Source organism: Cygnus olor, chromosome 3 (assembly GCF_009769625.2).
Source record: "Cygnus olor isolate bCygOlo1 chromosome 3, bCygOlo1.pri.v2, whole genome shotgun sequence".
In the NCBI taxonomy this organism is placed as follows: domain Eukaryota; kingdom Metazoa; phylum Chordata; class Aves; order Anseriformes; family Anatidae; genus Cygnus; species Cygnus olor.
Genome location: NC_049171.1, coordinates 69,014,032 through 69,038,803, shown reverse-complemented (window position 1 = coordinate 69,038,803; position 24,772 = coordinate 69,014,032). Strand labels below are relative to the sequence as shown.

At 42.0% G+C, this 24,772-nt stretch overlaps 1 protein-coding gene, 1 long non-coding RNA gene and 1 other non-coding gene across 5 annotated transcripts in view; 1 reads left to right on the top strand and 2 right to left on the bottom strand.

Annotated features, from left to right (window-relative positions):
* Nucleotides 1-2,133: 2,133 nt before the first annotated feature.
* The window catches only part of KATNA1 (katanin catalytic subunit A1), a 23,397-nt gene continuing 758 nt past the window's right edge, over nt 2,134-24,772 (bottom strand). Inside the window, exons 1-11 of one of the 2 annotated variants that reach the window (XM_040552505.1) lie at nt 23,080-23,251; nt 18,407-18,581; nt 17,542-17,699; nt 13,674-13,857; nt 12,001-12,122; nt 10,078-10,183; nt 9,695-9,853; nt 8,443-8,569; nt 6,806-6,940; nt 6,408-6,534; nt 2,134-2,469 (exon numbers count right to left, since the gene is read on the bottom strand). In XM_040552505.1, the coding sequence (XP_040408439.1) occupies nt 2,271-2,469; nt 6,408-6,534; nt 6,806-6,940; nt 8,443-8,569; nt 9,695-9,853; nt 10,078-10,183; nt 12,001-12,122; nt 13,674-13,857; nt 17,542-17,699; nt 18,407-18,577 (1,488 nt within the window). In that variant the 5' untranslated portion in view covers nt 18,578-18,581; nt 23,080-23,251 and the 3' untranslated portion in view covers nt 2,134-2,270. Of the gene's footprint in view, nt 2,470-6,407; nt 6,535-6,805; nt 6,941-8,442; nt 8,570-9,694; nt 9,854-10,077; nt 10,184-12,000; nt 12,123-13,673; nt 13,858-17,541; nt 17,700-18,406; nt 18,582-23,079; nt 23,252-24,772 lie in introns of those variants that run through there. The other variant, XM_040552507.1, reaches the window with a different exon arrangement.
* Nucleotides 23,270-24,772, top strand: part of LOC121067692 — a 3,977-nt gene continuing 2,474 nt past the window's right edge. Inside the window, exons 1-2 of one of the 2 annotated variants that reach the window (XR_005818387.1) lie at nt 23,270-23,347; nt 24,074-24,258. This is a non-coding gene — a long non-coding RNA (uncharacterized LOC121067692). Of the gene's footprint in view, nt 23,348-23,396; nt 24,259-24,772 lie in introns of those variants that run through there. The other variant, XR_005818386.1, reaches the window with a different exon arrangement.
* Nucleotides 23,429-23,499, bottom strand: TRNAG-GCC. Its single transcript has one exon. It is a non-coding gene; the product is annotated as a tRNA-Gly (tRNA).

Below are 24,772 nucleotides of genomic sequence, written 5' to 3'. Positions count from 1 at the left end.
TTCTAATTTACAGGAGACACTCAGGCTCAGTGCCCTCAGAGTAGGATCCTGACCATTGCCAGCTGCCCAGCTGAGGATGCAGGTGGTGTCACAGCCGGCTGGGTGCTTCAGGCAGGTGCGGAGCATGAAAGGCCCAAGCAGGGCAGATGCTCTGCTCGCCTGGAACAGGCAGCAGTGACTGACAGCCCTGGAGTCACACGCAGCGCTTTCCCAGGGCTCTACTGCAAGAGCCACCACAACGGTAACGTGACTGTGTAAAACGTAACTGGTGCTAGAGCTAGAGGCATATAGGCTAAGAAGGAAATTCGGTGAAAGAAAACAGGACAGGTGAAATATAAGGAAACTGTTAGGACTCCAGCACAGGGATGGTGACCGCACAGAGAAGAATTGTCAAAGCAAGCCTTCAACAGACAGTCCTCTTCCACATATGTGGAAGTGTTCCTGCCACTTGGCAAGCCTAGACCTAGCCACTTCATTACCACAGTTCAAACAGGTGATGTATAAGGCTGAAAATTAAGGAAAAAAATGAGGGAGTGGCCAGACAGCATAGAAGAATTTTTCCTTATTGCACAAGCACGGTATGAATTGCAATGCAGATGGAAATTGAGCAGCTGTTAGCATGTGCTTGTTGCATCCTTACTTGTGAAACTATAAACCAAGCACCTGCACAGCAACATGATTTAATGCTGTTCTAAACAGCTGCGATGTAAATGAGTGGCTAAGCCTGATAAAGTGTCGGTACTGCTTCACAAATTAGCCAATTTCCAGACTAAATAGTCCTCTTTTTTTATGAATTGTGATCTACAAAGTTAAAAAGCACAAGGAAAGAAATACCACCATCAGTTGCAAGAAATTAAGTGAAAAAATAGTGTAAAACTTGAACAGAAGCACAGCAGTTACCACACAACACTGCTGTGCTACAGAGCCGGAGCTATCAAGTCTTAAGTTTTAGTGCTAGTGTTCTGCTTTAGTATGTCCGTGGTTTTCCCGAGTCAAAACATTTCCTGCCTTCTCGAGGAGTGCTAGTTTGAGCTGGGACAAGTCTGAACCCTTTTGTAAAGCAGTTAAAAGACTCCTTACCACAGCCAACAAGTTAGGAAAGGGCAAGCATCCTGCGCACCAGTTGTGGTAGATCACATTTTCCAGGCAGAGGAGTTGAAAGGGATTTAAAAACAAAAAGTCACTGTAGGAAGGTAGTAGTTTTCTTTTTTCTGGTTGGTTGGCTGGTTTGTTTGAAAGGCATTTCTGGGTTCATCACACCAGGTCCACCATGGGACTCAGGAACTCTCAGCACTATCTGCATCTCTGTGTTTTACTACCGTGTCTTATCACTGGGCCAGCTTGAAGCCCCTTTTTCATTGTGGCGAGCTGTCACTCATGACCTAGTGGTGAATTTTAAGTACATTAACAAGATGTTCATGATAAAGGCGTTTACAGAACTGTGTGCTTGGGGCTCCTTTGCCTTCCACTCTGACCCCTAGTTTTCATTACCATTTGCCCTTTTCACCTGCCTTGCAGCATCTGAAGAGGCACATAAGCACTTTGATTCAGCATGCACCTGCCAGCTGAAACAAGTCTCGGCGTATTTGACTCGTGGGATAGCACGATGCTTAGCTGCAAGAACTGCAGTCAGCAGCTGAGAGGAGCTGGCTGGAAGAAGTGTTTCCAAAATAACAGGTATCCTAAATGAGATGGACAGAAATTGTAGATATTTCGGTTACTATGACAACTGTTAAGCAGAATCTAAAATTATAACCTAAATGGTCACTTTAGAACCATTCTCATTCTGTCCTAAATCTCAAGCCATTTCTAAGCCATTAATACAGAACCTGTACAAAGGTTAAGGGTAAATTCTCTAAGGTCAGTGAGCAAAACCATCCATTTAACTGTGTGCTCATCCTGTTTTCCAGCTTTCAGCATCCCTTACTTGTGTAACAGGGTTTTCTGTGTTTCTGTGTTGTTTTTTTTTGTATAATTGTTTTTTTCAAGAGCAGACCCTTGGATGCATATGTTCCAGTATTAATTTTAACTCATATTTTAAAACCTTGAAATTAAAGCAGATCCCACTAATAGCTTTCACCTTTGAGAAAAAACAGGCAACTATTAAGCTAGTTCAAAGACAGCTAGAGAGAATTTGCATTTTAAAAAATATTTATTTAGATATCTGTTGCTCTTAAATTACAAAAGTTAAAAAGAGCACGCAGTGCACTGACACACTAACTACTTCTGAAGCTCTTTTAAGACGTAAGGTGACTTCAAGATAAGACAACTCAGCATGATCCAAATTCGACTATCCATTTCTCGTATTTCTCAATGTCCGCAGCAGATACAGATTTAGAAACTTTCTTTAAAGCTATTTCAAAGTCTTCCATAGTTGTTGGCATGTGCATTTCATCTCGGGAAAGATTTCTTATTTCTTCGGGTGTCAAGCCTTCAATACGCCTTCTCATAGCCATCAACGATGCATCCCTGTTAGGTATGGGGTGGGAAGGATGGGGACGGAAGAAAAAAGAAGTTACCCAATAGAGGATGGCAAGTTCCACATTTTGAACATTCCAGTTAAGCTGTTACATTCAAAAAAGCCACAAAAAGTAATTTTTAACTTTTATAGGAAGATTTTTAAGTGCTTGGAGAGCTGGCAATACCATGCCACCCATATTTTTGAAACACTGATTTATCCTCACTGGATCTTTGAATAGCTGTTATACTAAACACACAAGCTGAACAAATGAGGTAAAGATTAACCAGTTTATCTAAGGCTAATGCATGCCTATGATGCAGCTGCTGTATTTAGCATTTTTAATCAGGAACAAGGTGAAGTAATGGTTCACTACTCCCATGTATAGAAGAAGGAGCTGGAGTGTTTTGAATGTTTCCTGGTCCAAATAAGTCTGCTTCAAAGAAAGAGCGGTCTACGTTATCTACCTCCAGTCTGTACATTCAAAACTAAACAGTAAACTACAAAACCTGTTCAACCTTTGGCTCCTCAGACTTCTGGTCTCATTAAGTATCAACTGTTGCGCTTACGAAGACATTTTCTTGCTGCATTGTTTGACTGCATTTGGATTTCCAACATTAATACAAGTAGCAGCTGATGAGCTGAATGCTTTCATAGATGGAAAACACGGAGACTGAAGTTCCTGCTATTTCACTGTTATGAAGTCTGCTTTAAAAAGAAAATGCTATTTTGTCTAGCAGTAAAAACGGAAAGGTAATCCAGGCAACATCACAAAAGTACATATCATATCATAATAGTAGGTGAGGATCCAGAGGGAAAAAATCTTATACATAGTCTTCTAGGAGGATTTAGAAAGATCGTTTCAGCACATTCTGTTACAGATTTTCCCCCAAAGGAAACCATAACTGACAGACTTCTGAGTTCTAGTTGCTAACAAATTATTTAGCAAGTTCATGAATAATAACTAGAACTTCAGAACAGCAACAATGAAGAAAGAGTTGCTTTGTTAAATTCCATCTTAGTCAAATGTCACCATGCTTTGCTGTTGTCATCATTTGTTATCTAAAAGCCAGTTTTACCCAGCCTGCAAAGGGGGAAAGAAAGAGAAGTATGCCATGCATCTGATTTGCCTCTTGTCAGCAGCTTACACGGAATAGATAAATAAACACACAAATCATCAAGTGCAGCTGCCACCACTTTCTTAGGTAAGGTCATTTTGCCAATATTCCAACACCAACCACCAACTCTGACTGCTTTCTCGAACGCACACTGGGACCCTGGCAAGCTATGTTCAAATAATAAGAAACCACACGCTGGAGTCTCTCTGTTCCAAACACCTTTCAAGCTTCAAGCTCTGCTCAAACAATGATTCAAAGGCCGTTCCTACTCACATCTAATATGCAACTTAGATGCGATTTTACATTTCCTGAATATGCTTTTTTAAAATAAAGTTTCACCTTCATTTTTCATGGTTTTATGCTTACTGTTAGGAGCTGCACTGGTATCTCTGACTGTTTTTCACTTTGGCTCAGCAAAGTTCGGATTTTACCTCGAGTTCTTTAAAGTAGGAGAAAATTTGAGCAAAGCAGAGTTCTTGGCCCACTTAAGTTTTACTTATCCCTAGCAAGGACTGTTAAATTCAGCAAATCTGAACTTGGCCTGTGTTTGTATACCAAGTCTGAAACACAAAAGCACTTTAAGATCAGCCGTAAGTCTTTTTGTCTCAAAGTAAATGAAACAATCGTGTCTAAAATCTGTCTTCCCTCACGTCATTAACAAACTGTAAACACACAGGCTAATGTAAGTACTTTCTTACTAGTAATCATGCACATCCAGATCCCAGCTTGTCCGCATTTCTGGTTGCTGCCACCCCAGTCGTTCTAAGATGACTGCCCCAAATGAAAGACTCAGGTGTTTGTTTGCTTTCCTATACTATTTGTCCAAATGAACTTGGATTAAAAAATAAAAAGCAACAGTATACAAGTGAAATTCCCTCAAAAACATTACAATTATTCTGACTTTTAAACAAGTGTTTTAGTATCCAGTGCAGTATTCGTTACAAATACCAAACACTGTATCTGGAAAAGCAGACTGGAAAAGGCAAACTGCAGCTAAAATGCACAAACTAGCAGAACTAACAAACTTTTTTTATAACATGAACTTATCAGCACAAACTCCTTTCAAAGCACGACCCACACCAAAACTGAGTAGAACGCCACCACAAATTTGTTTCACAAACAAAACAAATCCGTACAGCACTGACTGCGAGCATCCAACATTCTTTTCCCAGACACTGTGTAAAGTTCGTTCCTAAATGATACCAAGCCTCCAAAGTCCCTCTTCAGCCTTAGGTGACCCTTTGTGCTTTGGTGGCAGCTCTGCCTACAGGCCACTCAGTCATCCCTGCAGCATGGGATGTCCTCTCAGCCGTGCTGACAAACGTTTGCAGAGCTGTACTAGAAATCAGGCAAGAAACAGATCTGCTTTTGAGGAAAGCCGTGAACTGGAGCAGTTCTCTTAGCCTGCTCAAAGCACAGCCCCACAACGGTTGTGTTGGCACAACCTGGAGGTCCAGCCTAGCACTGCCACTCTTTAATGCTACCTCCAGAGCCTGAAAGCATGATTACACAGGTGCTTGTTAGAGGACAGCAGCATCTTGAGAAGTTTCAGTTGTCACTTGCTGCTGGTTCTGTAGTTTACCACCTCTGCAACTGTGCCAATGCAAATTTTAGATGTAAAATCTAATATTAGACTCTTAAGAGAGCGATCAACAATTGGAAAGGGAATGAAAGGAAAAAAAACTGGGGGAAGGCTTAGAAGGTATTTAAGTGATTGTATGCAAACAGTACTAAGAACACTAACAGCATTCTTGGCCGCATTAGGCAAAGTATTGCCAGCAGATTGATAGGTGATCCTTATCTCAGTGTTGGTGAGGCCACACCTGGAGCTCTGTGTCCAGCTCTGGGCCCCCCAGTACAAGGGAGAAACGGACATACTGGGGAGAATCCAATGGAGGGCCACAAAGACGAAGAAGGGACTGCAGCACCTCTCCTGTGAAGAGAGGCTGAGAGAGAACTGGGACTGCTCAGCCTGGAGAAGAGGAGGCTCAGGAGGGGGATCTCAATGATACCCGAAGGGAAGATGCGATGAAGATGGAGCCAGGCGCTTTTCAGTGGTGCTCAGGGCCAGGACAAGAGGCAATGGGCACAAACTGGAGCACAGAAGGTTTCCTCTGAACATCAGGAAGCACTTCTGTGCTGGGTGGGTAACTGACCACTGGCACAGGTTGCCCAGAGAGACTGTGGGGTCTCCTCCTTGGAGATCTTCAAAAACCGCCTGGACACAGTGCTGGGCAGCCTGCTCTGGGTGTCCTGATGGAGCAGCCAGTCTGTGGTTCTCTACTGCGCAGAGGTGGAGATGGAAGAGGTAGGAGAAAATTCCTCAAGTCAGCTTTATCACTAAAGCCAACGTGCTAGGTACACGGCTGTCGTACTGTCACAATATGGTACGCCTTTTCTTTATCACAAAGAACACTCCGTATTTTTACTTTAGTTATTCTGGCCTCTGTCACTATCACCTGTTACTCCCTCAACAGAACATCCATTTGTATGAGCTCAGTGGAATAACGGCAACTCTACTGGTTGAAGTCTACCATCCTGTGGATATTCCTCACACAAGGAATTTGGTGTACATGAAGGAACGTGGAATGTTACCTAAATCACAGCTCATTTACATTAGTATGTTGCAACTGCTCTTCATCATTGTCATATGACAATATCAAATAGAAATATAGGTAAACATGAATGCCGTATTTTACCTTTTAGCCATACATAAAGGACAAGTTACAGTGTATTCTTATCCAACAATTTTAATCACATAAATTAGATTTAAAAACAACTTTCTCAGAGTTTGTAGCAGTAATAACACAACCAATGCAAACTTAACATACCTGCATACGTTGGTAATGTCTGCACCTGAATATCCCTCCATTTTCTCAGCTATATTTGCAAGGTCAACGTCGTCTGCCAGTTCCAGCTCCCGCAGATTTATTCTTAGGAGTTCCTCTCTACCTTTTGCTAATTAAAGAACAGAAAATTGACCTTTACAATCTGCTTTCTGAAGATAAATAACGAATTGAAGAGGGATAAAGAGGAAGGACAAGGAAAAGGACACTGCACTTGCTACGGAAGTGTTCAATGTTTTGATTTAACCTGATCCTAAATTTGTAAATAAATTTGCATATATGTATCAAGAAGTTTTTTAAGATCAGCCAATCAAAACTAAATGAGTTTTGATATAGTTTTGATTTCAGTCTTTTCAGCCCCTCCTCTCCCCAGGTCTTTATACCTGATGGTAAAGGAATGTAAATTCTCTTTTCTAGTCTTCGTCTTAGGGCTTCATCAATATCCCAAGGAAAATTAGTAGCAGCAAGTACCATGACCATCTTAGATGGATCATCATTTTCAGTGGCCCCTCCGACACCTGCATTGGAGAAAAGAGTAAAATGTACATATGTTTTGTTAAGTTTGACATACAGAGAGAACAATACCCACAATTCTATAATATTAAAGCAGCTGTCCAAGTGCAATAATAAAGTGCAATAAAGTTCAGGTTTTTAACTACCTGGCAGACTGCAAGCAGAAATGCAGACTCAGTTCAGTTGGGAGCAATGGCATAGGCTGTACAAGATCAGGAAGTTCCTCCCATCATGGCTGGAACACTTCTACAGCAGAGCTATTTCCATTTCTGCCACTACAGCGTTTTGAATTTTCACACCAATGTCGTGTAACAGCACGCAGGGGCTGGGCAGTACGCACCAACAGCCTTGCCAAAGCAGCATTATTCCCTAACAAAAGTTTGTTCACTTCTGAATTCAAGCCAAATGTTTCACATACTTAAGTGGATTCTTATGAACTGCTGAAGTGAATGTTCAAATTCGGTGGACTAAAACATAATTTTTAGACAGGGAAACCACCTCAGTCTCCAAAGCACTGTGAAACTGCAGCTAAATGAAGAAGTTGTATTTCATTAAACTTGCTAGGATCTGCACTTACTGTTTTGGCATATAATCATAGGACCGGGCTGGGGAATAGCCATTGTACCTAGTCTGCCTGAAAATTTGCATATAAAGCACCATTTATGAACTCTCAAGTGAAAGGACTTCAAATAGTTGTTACTAATAAAATTAGCTTCTATACATACTTGAGTTACGAGAATAGCATTACAGCTCTGCTGCTCTTTAAACTCAGACATAAAAGGGTATCAACATCAGAGAAATAGAATATACAAGTCTCCTGACTCATGGAATTCTATCACAAATTACTGCAGAGATTAGCACTTTTTGGTTGCTCCTTTCTGCTCCCTTCTTGCCAAAAAGGTGGTAAAAAGGGTGCTTCTAACAATATTTTAGTTACCTACTTTTAAGCTTCGTTGATTTGCTGAATATTAAACAAATAGCTGTAACGAACTCAGTGTTTTAAGAAGATAAGTCTCCCAACCACTTCTACAAAACTATTTTCTTCATTTTTAATTTATAACTTTAGGAGGAAAAAAAATCCCAAAGACATTAAGTATATGAATTGCCTTTGAAGTTTAAATTGGAACAGGTGACAGTTATTTTGAACCACTTCTCCACAAGTAAAAAGCAGATGGTACTCTAGGTAACAACTTAAATGCCATGCTGGCTGCTACATTTATACTTTTCTCCTTCTGCAGTTCTGAAGTCTTGCATTCTCTACTGAATCTTCATTATTGTGGGTTAGTAATACAAGGTCAGTGCTCAGAAACTGAAAGACAGTTAAATAATTGGTTTCTTTTTTTCTTCCACACTGGCAGTTGGAATAGTGTATGTGTGTGTTTTTTGCCCCAATTTTATATAAGTCTTTGAGGGAAATTACATCTGAAGAACGAAATTTGGATTCCCCGCCCCCCCCCCCCCCCAAGTTTCCTCCAGCCCAGAAGCTCCGAGTGATCAGGTTATTTACCATCCATTTGAACTAGCAGTTCTGCTTTCACACGTCGGCTAGCTTCATGCTCCTCTGAGGTTCCACGGCGACTACAGATAGAATCTATCTCATCAATAAATATAGTTGTTGGGGCATAAAATCGAGCCTGAAGAAAGCAAAAGATAAAGCAGAAGCTGAAATGGCAGGTCTACTCACATTTAAGAAATGGTAGCATGTTCAGAGTTGAGTAACGACACACTTATCCCAAAGAATCAGCCCATAAGTATCAAACAGTACCTAACCTTCTGCCTCTTGGACCACCACACAGAGCTATAGAGCAGCTGCGCACCCATTAATGACATTTGAGCAGAACATTTTATGGCAGTCATAATTGCTAGGGCTATTACCTTATTAAATATTAAAAAAAACATTACAAACATCATTTTTAACTTTGTCAAAGTCATCGCAGAACACTTGAATAAGAACTCAGGTGAAGTTAGGACTAACAGCAGGCTAGGACACCGTGATAAGGACCGTCCAAGAGACGGGTCAACTGCAAGATAACCCTAACCCTTCTGACAATGGAAGAAGTCAAACAAAAAGGGTCTACAATAATAAAAGTGATTGCCCTAGAGCATTTATGATGTGCTCCTTTGTGTATATGCATTCTTTTAATTGATGGTAATGATATTAACTTATTAAATATCATCACACTATATTGCAAAAATCTTCTATTTCCTGACTACTGTAATTGCAACTCTGCTGCCCCCTTCAGCACTTGACACCCTGGCAAACACTGCACGCAAGCCTGGTGACAAAAAAATAATGCTACAATGTTCTGAGGCATTTTCAAGCATTGCATGCTATGAAGCCAACTACATACTTGGTACTGTTTGGAAGTCCACTTATCTTAAATACAAGTCAACCACAACAAAAAAAGCGCCCATCCGCAACAGCAAAACACACACACAGCCTAAATAGGGTTTCCATCCAGAAAGCAATTATTCTCCTTCCAGATTTACCTACAAGCTTGTCCTACAGCACTCATCAGCCTATAGCTAGCTATCTCTAACAAGTTAACCCTGAAAATAAAGATGACCCCATTTTTTAGTTTAGAAGCTGTTCACTAATAACCACATCTTCAGTGTACATAGCCAAATCAGAAGGTCCTGACGTGTTTGAAGCTTGGAAAGCTAGCTCTTACACACGCTCTAAATTCTAAAACTTGGCAAGGTTTCACTATTCCAGAAGTAATTCTACTTCATTGTTTATGTCAAGAAACTTCAATCACCATTTCAAATAGCAGACGAACAAGCTTCTCAGACTCTCCTCTGTATTTTGAGGTAAGTGTGGAAGAAGAAACATTGAAAAAAGTAGTCTTGCATTCAGTTGCTACAGCTTTTGCCAGGAGGGTCTTTCCAGTACCAGGAGGACCAACCATCAGCACACCCTATTAAAATAAAATAAAATAATAAAAAAAAACACATTTAGATACAGCTGAAGACAGCATTTATCTGTCTGATACCTTTATTTTGTTAGTACTATTTGCCATAAGTATTGTTATTAAAAAGTGGAAAAAATTTATATAAACTGTAAGACACCTGTAATTTCTTGTTGCTCCAAGATCCAACCTCAGAATCCTACTTATGATCACAGGATCAGATTTTTTCATACCTTCCATGGTCTTCTAATTCCCTTAAAAAACTCCGGCATCCACATCGGTAAAACTACAGCTTCCTTGAGCAGCTTTTTAGCTTCTACTAAATCAGCAATATCATCCCTGACAAGAAAGAGAAGTTGTTTGACAGACTCAGACAGGCTGCAAAAGAATCAGTCCACAGCTGAAATCAATATGCAACAGAACTCAATGTTATGTACTGGCTCTTCAATAATTCAGACAAATGAGTTGGATTTAATTAAGTTCTAGTGGCAAAGGCCTACAACCAGAGTTGCCAACCAGCCTGTAGATTCCTGCTGCATGCTAAAGCAAAGAGGCATTACCTATTTCACTAAAGCACTGCTATTCTTATTCACAGCAAGAATAAGCAGAATAAGGCAAGCTGGGTGTCCTGGTTTCAGTTAGGACAGAGTTAATTTTCCTCCTAGTAGCTGGCAGGGTGCTATGTTTTGGATTAGAATGAGAAGAGCGCTGATAACATGCTGATGTTTTAATTGTTGTAGAGCAGTGCTTACACCAAGCCAAGGACTTTTCAGCCTCTCTCTGTCCTGCTAGCGAGCAGGCTAGGGATGCAGCAGGAGCTGGGAGGGGACAGACCCGGGACAGCTGACCCAAACTGGCCAAAGGGGTATTCCATACCATCTGACGTCATGCTGAACAATATATAGGGGTGGCTAGCCGGGGTGGAGGGGTGGCCGGCTGCTCGGGGATAGGCTGGGCATCGGTCAATGGGTGGTGAGCAATTGCATTGTGCATCACTTATTTCGTACACATTATTACTATTAATACTATTATTATTATTATTGTTGTTGTTATTCTTTTCCCTGTCTTAATAAACTGTCTTTATCTCAACTCACAGGCTTCACTTTCCCGTTTCTCTCCCCCATCCCGGAGAGGGAGGGGGGAGGGTGAGCGAACGGCTGTGTGGTGTTTGACTGCCAGCCGGGCTAAACCACAACACTGGGTAAACTTATGCTAGTCACAGATGATGGTTTCCTCTTTTGCTAAGAAGTTGGCTGCCTCTTAAATTTGAATACCATCTTTCATCATTACGAGAACAATTTACTGAAGACCAGTAAATGGAGATGAATTGGAATAATTTTTTAGAATTCTTTTTCAAAGCTACAAGTGTATTAATTCTTAAAAATTTTATGGGCTTGCCTTATTTTCTTGAGGGTAACTCTCAGGGCATTCCACTTACAGTGTGCGCCCAACTGACATTTCAGTTACAAAACATATGAGGTGGAAAAATTAGTTTCAAATCTGAAGTTGTAATTTAAGATTCAGTATAAAAATTGATTCATATAGTCACATATTAAACTGAGATACATGATAGATGTCCTATGCATACAAAGTTGTTAGGGTTTGTTCATTTTTTTTTAAGCCTACTTCATTTGCCAGATTTTTGCTCATTTAATCCCCACAAAAATCACATAAGCTTGGAAACATTCAGAATACAAAACCTCCTTTGTATACGGTTTAATATTTAACACATTTATGTAAAGGCTCTGACACGTGGTTATATTTTATACTGGCAGTCATATCATGTCCAGCAAGAACTCAAAGGGTTCCTATATTGACATAACTTCCTTGTTAATTGGTCTTCTATCTTGATACGCCCCTGGGTAACAAAACAGGTTCTAAATGAAGAGACTCTGTCAGACAATACAATCTTACACATTACAAAATAGCATCTCAAAAATTGGTATCAGGACTCTTAGAAGAGACTGAGTTTTGTACGGGTGAGTAAACAAGTTCTAAAAATATTCAACTACACAAGAGGCTTAGCTGACTATTTAAGGAAAGCCTTTATGTACTTTTTATATGTAAGCATAAGCTAAAATATTTAATTCTTATCATAATGTACAAGAGAAAAAAGCAAACAACAATTCAGATCTGGCAACAGTATTCAAACTTACCATCGAATGTTGGGATTTTGAGAAATTATATCTCTTTCCAAAGCTTCTACTAAGTCTTTATCATATCCAGTACTATCAAACTTCTTTGGTTCAGACTCTGAAATCTCCGATGTGGATTTGTTCTACGTAGAAGGCAAATGGCAGTGTAAATACTTTATAATGGTTATGCTACTAATGGGTTTTCATAACAAGACCACAAGTTTCTAGAAGGCAATATAAAACAGCACAAAAGTTATGAGGCATCTGTATTACTGCTGCACTGCAGTATTTATTTGGTTCACTCACACTTCTGTACTGCTCTGGTCCCATTTCCTTCTCCCCAAAGCCAGCATATTGCAACGATGCGGTTTCTTGCTTCAGTAGGTAATCAAAACTGCACACACCTATCCCAGTATAACAGCGTTTGCCTCTTCTTACAGAGGAGTTGAAAACTATCTGCAGTACTTAGCTGGGCAGGGGAATTCTCTGTGAAACTGGAGTAGCCTAGCCTAGCGTGACACCTTATAACTCACATCTCATAGGTATCGTAAACATGTCAAGTAGACAAAAAAAAAAAGTGAAGCAGGACTTCCATATGTAGCTTGAGCAAAGCTGATCGGCATGAGGACCATAAAAGTAATAGGAAAGCTTAATAACTTATAAGCATACAAGAACATAGAAGCACCTTTGCACTAGTCAGAAGAAAAGAAGCTACACAGTTGAGTAGACTCGAACAGCAGAGATCACGCAACTGAGAGCAAATAAAAGCACTAAACATATCTCTTCTTTTATACACTTAGTAAGCACTAAGTATGATAGAACTAAAAAAAAAAAAAACCACAAACAAGAAGAAGAAATGCCACACTATCCTGCCTCAGCATATGTATGTCCTTTGAACGAGGACCATTACTCAAAGAGAATGCGATTTAATTCCTACTAACTAAAAGTATCAAACTTCATGGGTAAACATTTCTACCCATGTAGTTTATACTATTTGCACAGGCCATAACACCTTGCCCACACCGTGAGGTTGCTGGAACTAAGAGAAACTTTAGTACATGGACATGAATACAGTGTCCTCAGTATGATCCCTTACTATGATCATTAGCTAAATTTATGGAGACTGGAACAAAATTTCAAGCACTTCAGCTGAAAAGAATAGATCCCACATCATTCTCTTTCATGAAGTACGTCAGGTTTTTGTTTGCTCTAGAATCTGGAGCTAATAGCACATCTCATCAACAAGAACAAAAAGTACGCAAAAGTGTCTCTTCAAGATTAAATAAATCTTGAAATGCTTTGGAATAGGCAAGTCAATCTCAGTCTAAACTATAGAAAAGCAATAAAAACCCCACAGGGACATCACATTTAAATGAGCTCCATCAAGCTTGTTGTCAGTAATTAAATGGTATAATCTTAAACAACTATCTCCAAATTGCAGTGAACAATCCAACATTTGGCAGATTACTTCCTCTGGATAGCTTTATTACTAGGTTTCTGTTTGCTTAAATTAATCCATTTTGCACCCTTCGGTAAGCAAGACTGTCCGTAAAGCAAAGATACCTCATGAAGTTAGATTAAAATTGGCACACTGACTTGAAAAGAAGAAATAGTTTATAGGCATCTAATTTTATAAAATATTCAAGAAAACAAGACTGAATTTCTAAACATCCTGAAGCTGTCTGCAAACTTACCTTTTCCTCTTTTCCTTTATTTTGTTGATCCTTTTTTTCCCGGCCACGGACTGCCTTCCCTTTATCATTGGGATTTCGAGAGGATGGGCGGTGAGGGCCTCTGACAGCTGCACTTATGCGATTATTGTGACCTCTGCAATCGCTGCACTGAGCAGACTGACGTTTTCTGGGTCCTGGCGAAGGTCTAATTAGTTGTAATATATGCAAAAAGCCTCAGTGCAAAGTCGCTGGTGAGCACTAAACCACATCAAGTGGTTACAAGCTATAAAAACCATTTTGCTCAAGATAAAAATCTATCTGCATATATTGATGTTGCACTCAGTGAAATTAAAGGCACCAACAACATTACAAGTCACCATACAGAACATGTAGGTCAGAAACAAGACAGACATTTTTAGATAGGCACTAGACGTTCACTTTCCCTTTGCCACAAGCTCGGGGCTCATTATTTGCTTAAAGCAAGCTTCTTGCTTTGCATATTTCACAAATAAAAGTAATTCTAGTATTTTGAAGCTTAGAAAAAGAAAAAAATATATATATACATTTCATTCTTATCACAATTGTTCTCACTTCCAACTCAAATAAGCACAAGTGTTTCTTGGTAACATATTATTTTTACATCTCAATGGCAAAAAGAAAACAAAAGTCTGATCTCTCCCATCACTGACTATCATTCTATTGCTGGCATAACCTAGGACTAACTAAAACAGCTTCGTGTTACATTTTGAGTTGGCTTCTATCAGACTTTAACTTCAGAGAGGTATCATTTTTGTTTTAAAGGGAAATGCAGAGAAACACGCACACACAAAATAACTTATAAAAAGCATTTCTGAACACCAATCAAGATGTCTTACCAAGATTTTCAAAGGGAAAACACGTGCTATTTTTTCCCCTGTCCCTCAAAGCTCTCCTCTCAGAACCTCCAGCTTGCAAAAACGGAGTCACTTAAAATATTATGTTTTGGACACACGTGTTATAACTTACATAATCACATAATTATTTAGGTTAGGTTGGAAGGGACCTCTTAACATCATCTAGTCCAGCCCCCCTGCTCCATCAGGGTTAGAGTAAGCTGCCTAGGGTTGCGTCCAGTCAGATATTGAGTATCTCTAACGATGGAGACTCCACAACCTCTCTGGGAGATCTGCATCAGTGTCTGACCATTCCCACAGTACAAGAGCGTTTTCTTATGTTCTGGTGGAATTTTACGCATTTTAATTTGACCCTGTTGCCTTCTGGCCTGTCAGTGGCTACTAGTGAGAGGAGTCTGGCTCGCACATCTTCATTTCCTCTCATCAGGTATTTATGCAGATGGATAAGATTCTCCTGAGCTCTCTCTTCCTCAAGTAACCACCTTTGGTGCCCTGTGCTGGACTCACTCCAGAAAGTCGATCTCTCTCAATACTGGGAAACCCAAAATAGACAGAGCACTCCAGGTATAATGACTTGCCTCCAAACAGACTTCATATCACCGATAACAATCCTCTGAGCCCAGTCATTCAGCAAGTTTTTAAATCCACCTAGCTTGTCCACTTACCTAACCTGTACTTTGTCAGCCTGCCTACAACAGCATTGTGGGAGACAGTATCTACTAAAGTTGAGGTAAATAACATCCGCTGATCATCCACCAAGTCAGTCACCTCATTGTAGAGGGCAATGAAGCTGGTCAAGCATCATTTCCCCTTTGTGAATCCATGTTGACAACTCCTGAGCACCTGCTTGTCCTTCACATGGTTGGAAATGTTTTCCAGAAAGATTTTCTCTACCATCTTCCCAAGTATTACTTATGTGTAGTTCCCCACGTTTCTTCTTACCCTTCTTGGAGGCAGGAGTGATACTTGATCTTTCCCAGTCTTCAGACACCTCTCCCAGTCACCATGGCCGTTCAAAGATAACTGAGAGTGGCATCACAGTGACATCAACCAGCTCCCTCTGCACAGCCATCTGACACGTGGACCTTCAGTTTGTTCAAGTGCTCTCTAACCTAGTTCTCCCCCAATGAGGGAGAGGTGTCTTTGCTCCAGACTTTCCCTTTGGTCTCAGGGGCCTGGGTATTCCTGAACACCAGTTTTATTGGTAAAAGCTGAGACAAAGAAGGCATTAAGTACCTTGATCTTCTCCACATCACCCATCACCAGTTTCCCTGCCCCATTCATCAGTGGGCCCATGTTCATTTATGTACTTATAGAACTGTTTCTTGTAACCCTTCATCAGATTCAACTCCAGACTGGCCGCCGCTTTTCTAATCCTGTCCCTACAAGACCCGATAGCAATTCTGTACTTCTCCTGGGTCACCTCTTCACACTTTTGGTCCAAGTTCACTTCAGCTCACCCGTGCAGGCCTCCTGTCACCTTTACTTCATTTCTTGCTTGTCAAACTGGACCTTTCTTGAGCTTGAAGGAAGTGATCCTTGAGTACCAGCCGGATCTCCTAGACCCTTCTCCTCTCCAGGGCTGTATAACACAGCATTTTTCCAAGCATCTCTCTGAAGAGGTTGAAGTCAGCTCTCTTGAAATCCAAGGTTGTGGTCATGTTTCTCCTACCTCTTCTTTAGATCTCACACTCTGTAATATTAGTCAGTGCAGCCAACGTTGCCCTTGTCCTCAGTTCTTCCTTTCAGTATCACGTGCAAAGCATCCTTCCTTGTTGGCTCCTTAATTACCTGTGCTAGGAAGTTACCATCAGTGCACTCAAGAAATCTCCTAGATCGCTTGAGCCCTGCTGTGTTGTCTTTCTAGCAGATATCAGGCCCTGGTAGGTGTGAGGCTTACAGTTATTTGAAATGAGACTGCTCCAAGTTTCGAACTTTCAAACAAACAAAAAAAACCACAGCAGCATATTGTAGCATAACTAACCAGTTCGTGGAGATCAGGGTACCAACTTGCTACACAAAATGAACTGAACTTGGACACTTCAAGGTTTTCCCATTACTCCGGTGTCCTGGTTTCAGTTAGGACAGAGTTAATTTTCCTCCTAGTAGCTGGCAGGGTGCTATGTTTTGGATTAGGATGAGAAAAGCGCTGATAACATGCTGATGTTTTAATTGTTGTAGAGCAGTGCTTACACCAAGCCAAGGACTTTTCAGCCTCTCTCTGTCCTGCTAGCGAGCAGGCTAGGGATGCAGCAGAAGCTGGGAGGGGACAGACCCAGGACAGCTGACCCAAACTGGCCAAAGGGGTATTCCATACCATCTGATGTCATGCTGAACAATATATAGGGGTGGCTAGCCGGGGTGGAGGTGTGGCCGGCTGCTCGGGGATAGGCTGGGCATCGGTCAACGGGTGGTGAGCAATTGCATTGTGCATCACTTATTTCGTACACATTATTACTATTAATACTATTATTATTATTATTATTGTTGTTATTCTTTTCCCTGTCTTAATAAACTGTCTTTATCTCAACTCACAGGCTTCACTTTCCCGTTTCTCTCCCCCATCCCGGAGAGGGAGGGGGGAGGGTGAGCGAACGGCTGTGTGGTGTTTGACTGCCAGCCGGGCTAAACCACAACATCCGGTAACATTTCATCCTTGTCGTGTCAGATACATGCAGAATCATTTTAAAGTTGATGAAAAGCAATCCAGGAATAGAGTTGAGCTTCCACAGAATGACAAGTTTAACTCAACTCAGAAAAACCGAACAAATGCATGCACAAAGAACCTTGACATTGGTCAGCCCATAAAGGACGAAAGCCTCAGAGTGTTCTGAAGGAGGATGCCTCAAAGCGGCATCTCCACCACCAGAAACGGCGGCATGTGGCTGACGTATTATAAGTCATACAAGCTCTGGAACAAAAATTGCACAGGAGCAGGCTGGAGTCAAAGCATGTTTTACACTGATAAATGTTAACGTCTCCAGGTTTCCTCTTACCTCCGTTCAGCAGGTACTGGCAAAGACCAGACTTCTGCATCATGTGCTGGTAATTCTTGTTGTGAAGCTTTCAAAGGAGTACTGTCTAGTTTAAAACTCTCTAGTGTTTTCATTATATCTTTCACATGCTTAGCTTCCACACTTATCTCCTGCCAAACCTGATAAATAGAAAAAAAGGTAGATTACACACAGTGCAAGTAAGTTTGCCCTAATCTTCTGTTTAAGCCTATGTAATGCCTGGATGGATTCCACAAGGTTTCATAAGTTACCTGATCCTACTTAAAGAGACAAGAATAATGCACATCAGATATTAAAAATGTTCTTCTGCCTTTCCCAGCACACTTAAAGAATAAACAAAGATTTTGAATTTAACACTGAAAAGACTTCTGACAAATTTTCTGTGTTAAACAATACACACGAAAAGAGTATGACAGAAAAGAGTTATCGACTTTTTACCTTATCGACTGAATGTCAATGCAGAAACGATGGCTCATGTTAAGGATAAGTTAACATGGCAGCCACAACTCAGTTTCTGTTAAGTATCTGTAAGTCACACTACTGAAACATAGAGAAATATGACTATTCAAAGTAATACTAGCTGGAAAAAAAGCTTCAGCATAACAGGGGCACTCATCAAAAAGAAGCTGACAAGCCAGACATTGCACTGGCTCCCACCGCTGAGTTTCACTGCCTATTTGTCAGTGTCAGAGCCAGAATTCTTAATGAAGCCTTACATATGTCTGTACGATAACACTAAAGTTTATCAGAGAGCAGTGCAAATATTTTCGGATTTCTGTTCACCAAACAAGGCAATTTTTGCTAGTTTAATGCTTTATCCTCAATGTCCCAGAAAAGGATTACTTACCTGTTGCCATTTCTGCTGCAGATAGGTATCTCTGACAGAGTACAGGTACTTATTCATCTGGTCAAGAACTCCCTGGTAGTAAACCATTGCAGAGTCATAGTTTCCCAGTAAGGCATACTCACGAGCCAGCTTTACATTCTCACTGATCATAACAAGGCTCATGTTCAACATGAAGCTGAAACAGATAGTAAACACATTAAGGAAAAAAATCCCACAAGCCAGGAACAGAGCAAATTTTTGCAACTATTTTCACATGATTGTTACCCCACTAGACATATCAAAGCATAGAAACAGCAGAATACATTGGTTAGAAAAAGGTTCCAGAATGAACGTCACCTATACAAAAAGCAAATTGCTTCTCTATTGGCAGAAGTGGAACTTTTCACTTCATGCGATGAGGATTCTGTTTAAAATTATATACAAGACATGCAGATTTAACACACTTTTACAAACCGCAACTGCATAATCTCCTTCCCTCTTCATTTGGTATTTTATCGTTAGTGCTACAACATCCCCCATACTACAATGATCTGCAGTTAAAAACAAAAGTTTTTCCTCCAGATACATTAGGTTCTGTTTTTTTTTTTTTTTTTTGCCTTAGTGTTCCCCATATATAAGCCTAGCAGCCTGATTCTGCATTGTGGAAAACATTTTTCCCTTTTTTTTTTTTTTTTTTGTAAATAGATCTTCAGTTTTATTTAATATTTCCTTGAAACAAATATCCACCTTCCATGCCCACCTTGCCCCTTCCCATCACCCTCATTTTTAAACATCAGAGCCTCCGCTTTGAGGCAGGTAAGATATCACTGAAATGTAAAGAAAAGCCAGAATTAAACACTCGGTGTGTGGCTGCCCACTTTATTTAACATATTGTTCAAACCATGCTGTTTTTCCCACAAGTGCTTTTTGGGAGCAAACGCTATGGAATGTGACCTCTTCTACTTTGTAGCATTAGCAGAATCTGTACTTTTAGATTAGAATAGCACAGAATTATTATTTGCACAAGTACTGCAATAGCTAGACTAGCATAGAATAGCTAGCAAGTAGATTTATTCTTTACAGTCCTGCCTTCACCCACATAGCAGTCCTCCTCAGGTTTTACTCATTATTTACACATCCTATCCCCTTCCTCTCCAAGATGCCTGCACCACCTCTACTTTTCCTGTTTCTTTCACACTGAGAACTGCCCTGCTCTCCTCCCAAGTTTCCTAGACCCAAGCACAGACAACATCAAAATAAGCAAATAAACAAGCCTGCAGGAGAGTCTTCTTGCTCGCGTTTCAGCACCTTTACCCAGCGCCAGTAAGAAGCAATTGCAAGCAAGCAATTACTGCTAAGCCCTGGGATGAAGCATACTTGATACAGATCAACTATTTAAAGAATGTAAGAGGCACTGAATTCACGCACGCAATAAACAGACTTAAGACTGAACATATTGCAAGACCAGGTCATGGTCAAATCTGGACACATTAGCAGAGGTTTCAGAAGTCACACTGCTAAAATATTAAGTCCCCACCGTGAAGATGAGCTGCTATGTACATATCGAACAGTTTAAGGCTTCCACTCCTCCTTTTTCTGTTCCCTTCCCCAGTAGCTTTATGCATGAATACACAGCTGACCCGCTCTTGAGCCAGCATAGCTTTTTCCTTCCTTTCTCTTCCTTCCTCAGCTTCCCTCAAAGCTGCAGAGAAAAGTTTCAGCCCAGATGGCAAAACTTTGCCAACAGGACAGCTGAAGGTGGCCCCCGACAGCTCACACCCACCCACGTGCAGGACCTGTACCCTCCCTAATCTCACCCTGGCCAGAGGCTCGCCGAGCTAGCCACGGGGATGTGTACAAACTGATACAGCGAGCGTGGCCGGCAACTCCACACACCGCCGTATCCCGTGCTAATTAAGCTGTGGAGACAGAGCTTGACTTGGGAGTTTTGTTTTTTACCTCAGGAGAAAGAGCCTGAAGGTGTTTGCCAGCTGCCGTATGGATCATCACGCAGATATTACTGAAGTTTTTACTGCTATATTTAGGAGCAGGCTTTTCCACTCATGCTCATCCTACCAGATACACCTGTTTGCCTGTCCTGTGAATCCAAACTGATGACTAACGCTTCTGAAATCACACGTTGAGCAAGATGCTAATGAAGGCTTTAAAAATCAAGTAATAGCAAGTTACTAAAGCCAAGCCAGACTTTCAAACACCGTGAGAAGTCATATAGGGAAAAAAAAAAAAAAAAAGGAAAAAAGAAGAAAAGTAAAATGAAACATTGAAGGAACACACAGCATTATTAGAGAAATCCAAGCAGAACAGCAATTCTGCTTAAGTATTGGAGTGGAGGGGACCAACTTTTACAAGTGGAAAGGAACTAATAGCAGGAATCAAAAAAAAAAAGGTAATGAGGCTAGGTTAGGAAGATATGAAAGTTCGGGACCCTGATGACAGTATTGTACATAACAAACAAGCAAATGTGATTTTTAGGTGAGAGAAGGAGGATGGACAGAAAGAAGGACCGGACACAGAAGAAAGATGAGCTAACATCTAACGAGGAAAAAAATGAGAAAGGCGCTCGGTTAAATTTATAACGTAACCAAAGGTGGTAATTCAAACATACAACAAAATCGCAAGAATCTATGTTTCACTGGTGGTACTAAAAACACAAGAGACTATATATAAACTATTATATATATACATATATATTCATTTGTTGGTCCGCATTGCCTCGTAAGGCCAGGAGAGCTCCCAGGGGCTTCCAGCAGTGTGCTGGCTGTGTTCGTGCGGGCAGAACCCACACCAGGACAGCGGGGTGAGAGCTTTGACCTGAAGCCAGCTCACGGCTTGCAGCACAAGGCCGTAGCACACTGTGGCAGCTCAGGGTGCCGTGGAAAACACCTGTGGGAGAGGTGCAAGTACACACAAATCCAGAGCTAAACCGGACCTGAACAGATTTAGAAAACAATTTTTAAAAGGATCTAATTCCAAACCGCTTAATTTTTAAAGTATTTTCAAATACCTCATACTGTCACGTAACAGGATGTCCAAGCAGCAAGGCTGCACTTATCAGCTATGACCTTCCCGTGAATCATACCCAGTGAAATTATCTACGTCCCAACAGCAACAAGCTTGTAAAGTTGACAACAAGCAGGACAGAAGACAAATAACCTCAGTACTTTGTCTTGTGGTTTAATTCTACGTGTACGCACACACTTCACAATACTCTCTCTTTACACTAGCTGTGAGTATTTCGGGTTCCCACAGAGCAACACAAAAGAAACCCATCAAATTAACCCATCTCCAGTAACAGAATACATTTTACCATTTGCCCCAAGCACCCAAAATATTTCCAGAGTTTGAAACAGCTAGGAGCAGCATGGGTTGAAACTAACCAAGGTTCAAGGTACCTGCAGCTTTGGAGAATGAGGTTTGGGAACTTTTTTTTTTTTTTTTTTACTTTAAAGATAACAGCCTGACCATCATCATGAAAGCACTGGGGATGTGTCGTGTTTTCAACAACGACTTTAAGGAATTATCAAGAAATATCTGAAGTTGATCACATTAAATTTGGGAAGCTGAACACTAAGAAATCCCCCAAACACACATAAAGAAAAAAATAATACTATTGAGATGTTGGGAGGGAAGAATAAAGTCAGGGTCTATCAGTTTTTATGTAGGACCCATCAGCTCCTCGTGTGACTCAGAGAGCAGCACAAGCCCTACAAGGAAAATATTTCTGCAGAGTCCCTCAGTCAGACCTCAGTGCTTGGACTACACCAGAGCTGAGCCTTGGCAAGGTGTTCAAGTTCCCATTATTTCAGTCTGCTATGCAGGCTTCGACATAAAAGCAAGCACGTGAAATTCAGAAAGCTCTCTCAGCAAACCAGAGGAGAGAAAAACCCAAAGTAAGAGCTTTCAGGAGTCAATTTTTGCTCACAACATTGTGTGGCAGGACCACATCACCTCTGAGTTCCCTTCCAGCTTTAGCATCCTACTCTGAAATATACTTGTTGATACCAAATGTTGCCAGGAGTGTGATTGTGCCAATTACCCAAGAAATCTTACAGTTGCTGGGCTTATGGGGTACTAAACCACCTGCTTCTTATCTGCTCAGTGCATTTAACAGCAACGGTGGTGAAACACCAGCACCCACGAGTATAAGCACACTTAGCCTGCTGTTTATGCAAAGAATCATCACACTGTTGTATATAGTGGAGCTGTTGGCAGCCAGTTTTATGGTTTTGAGACTGAGCTTGTCAAAAACCTTAAAATACACGGACAAACAACAGACCACCACAGCACAGAGCTCACACCCTGTTCCACAGGGGCTGGCCCCCCCTGAGACAGCCACGGTTCAGCCACCGAGCTGCTCGGTGAGTTTAGCAGGGCCTGCAGCAAAAACCTAACGCAAACGTGTGAGGAAGAACTAAGAAGAGTCGGAAAAGACGGAGAACAGAGAGAAGCGGAGAGCAGGGAGGAGCGCAAAGCCGGAGCCAGCGCCTGCCCGGCGGCGGGCCCCATGAGGCGCCGCATCCCCCGGCCGCGGCGGGGAGGCCGGGGCCGCGCCCCCAGCCCCGGTGAGCCCCCCTCGGCAGCGCCGACCCCGCTCCCCGCCCCGAGCACCGGCACCCCGGCACCCCGCGCCCCCTGAGGAGCCCCGGGGGGTCCCCACCGCCACCTCCCCTCACCTCAGGGCGGCAGCGCCGCTGCCCTGCCGCGACCGGGGTACGGGGGCACGGGGAGCGCTCGGTACCGCGGTGGCGGCTGCCGGGAGCCCCGGGGCCGCCGCTCCTGCCTCGGCGGCGGGATGGGACGGGACGGGAGGGGATGGCCCCGCCTCGCCCGCCTCCTGCCGCCGCCGGTTTGAAGGCAAATCCGGCTGCGTCACTTCCAGCCCGGCGGCCGTGCGCGCTGGTGGCACGTCGCCGCCCGATTAAGGCTCCTGTTTTGGCGCAGGTATCGAGGTTGTGGCTGTTTTCTTTAACAATAATTATTATTTAAAAAAAAAAAAAAAAAAAAAGGGGTAAAAAGTGCAACTGCATTGGCCGGGAATCGAACCCGGGCCTCCCGCGTGGCAGGCGAGAATTCTACCACTGAACCACCAATGCTGGTACAGATACCGTTCTCGGGATACCTCAGTTAAACGCCGCGCGGCAGGGCTCTGCCTGCGCCGCCGCCAGCTTTCAAATGGGGCGGGCCCGCCCCGCCGCGGCCGTTTGAAACCTGGCGGCGGCCGTTGAAGGCAACGGCTGGGGACGTGGTTTTTATCAACTTTTTTTTTTTTTTTCTTGTACACTTCGTTTAACAGCGTACGGAGCCACTGTATGCACACACAGTGTTTTAGCTAAGGGCGGACAAATCCCCTTTTTCTTATTTGTTTGACTTTCCTGTTATAAATTCACTCAGAAGTCAAACAGATCCCAGTAGTTGGTAGGGACTGAGCTCACATAATGCTGTGCAGCTTCCTCGTTTCAGTTATTTTCTACTTATTTACTCTTAAAGCTGAGTGAATTCCTCCCCAGAGATATGGTGGCATTAAACAAATTACAGTAACACAAAGATACCTCAGCCATCTTACGAGCTCCAGTTAGCACGGCTCTGAGCGCAGGGGACCCTCACCAACAGCCTCCCAGGTAATTTTTCACTCCTTTCTCTTTAATACCTTTCTCTTCCCGAGACAAGGTGTTAAAGCACGTGAACTTCCCCTGGCTGCAGGTGACGAGAAGGAAGGAGAAAGGCCCCATGGCCATAAAGCAAGTTTGTTCTCTTGAGGAGAAAGGATTTCACACAGCGAGGAACCCAGTGCTACCAACACGAGCAGGGCCTGCTGCAATTCAGTTTCAGAGGCAAGAGCAACCTGCAAAGAGGTGCTTTATTTACCTATTTACTTCCTGTAATTTAAGACGGGTTTTGCCTAGTGAAGAGTATGTATGCATTCCTTCCACAGAGCACGCGTATTTACTGCTTTGTGACAATCTCTTGAAACTGCTATAAAGGGTGAAGTTCTGGGAAAAAAAAAAAAAAAGCATCATGTACGACAGGGCAAAGAAATCCAGATACCAAGGTCAGCGTGGCAGGGGCCACAGAACAATGTCCTTGGGTACCGTGTCCCAGATGGAGCAGGAACTTATCACCTGTCTAAATAGACTCAGTTGCTCTGGAACAAACAGGATCTAAAGGTTGGGCACAATAGAGCGGGTTTATGATAGGCCATTAGGGTGAACTCGAAAGACCTGCAGTACTACGTAGTCTTATTATGTTTATCTCATCCATTCTTTCCCTTTTACTCTTGGGATATTTACCTGTTTGACACTGTTAAGCTGTCACTGATTTAGTTTGTGTTTAACAAATGTCTGATCTTAAAATAGCCCTTTCTATATT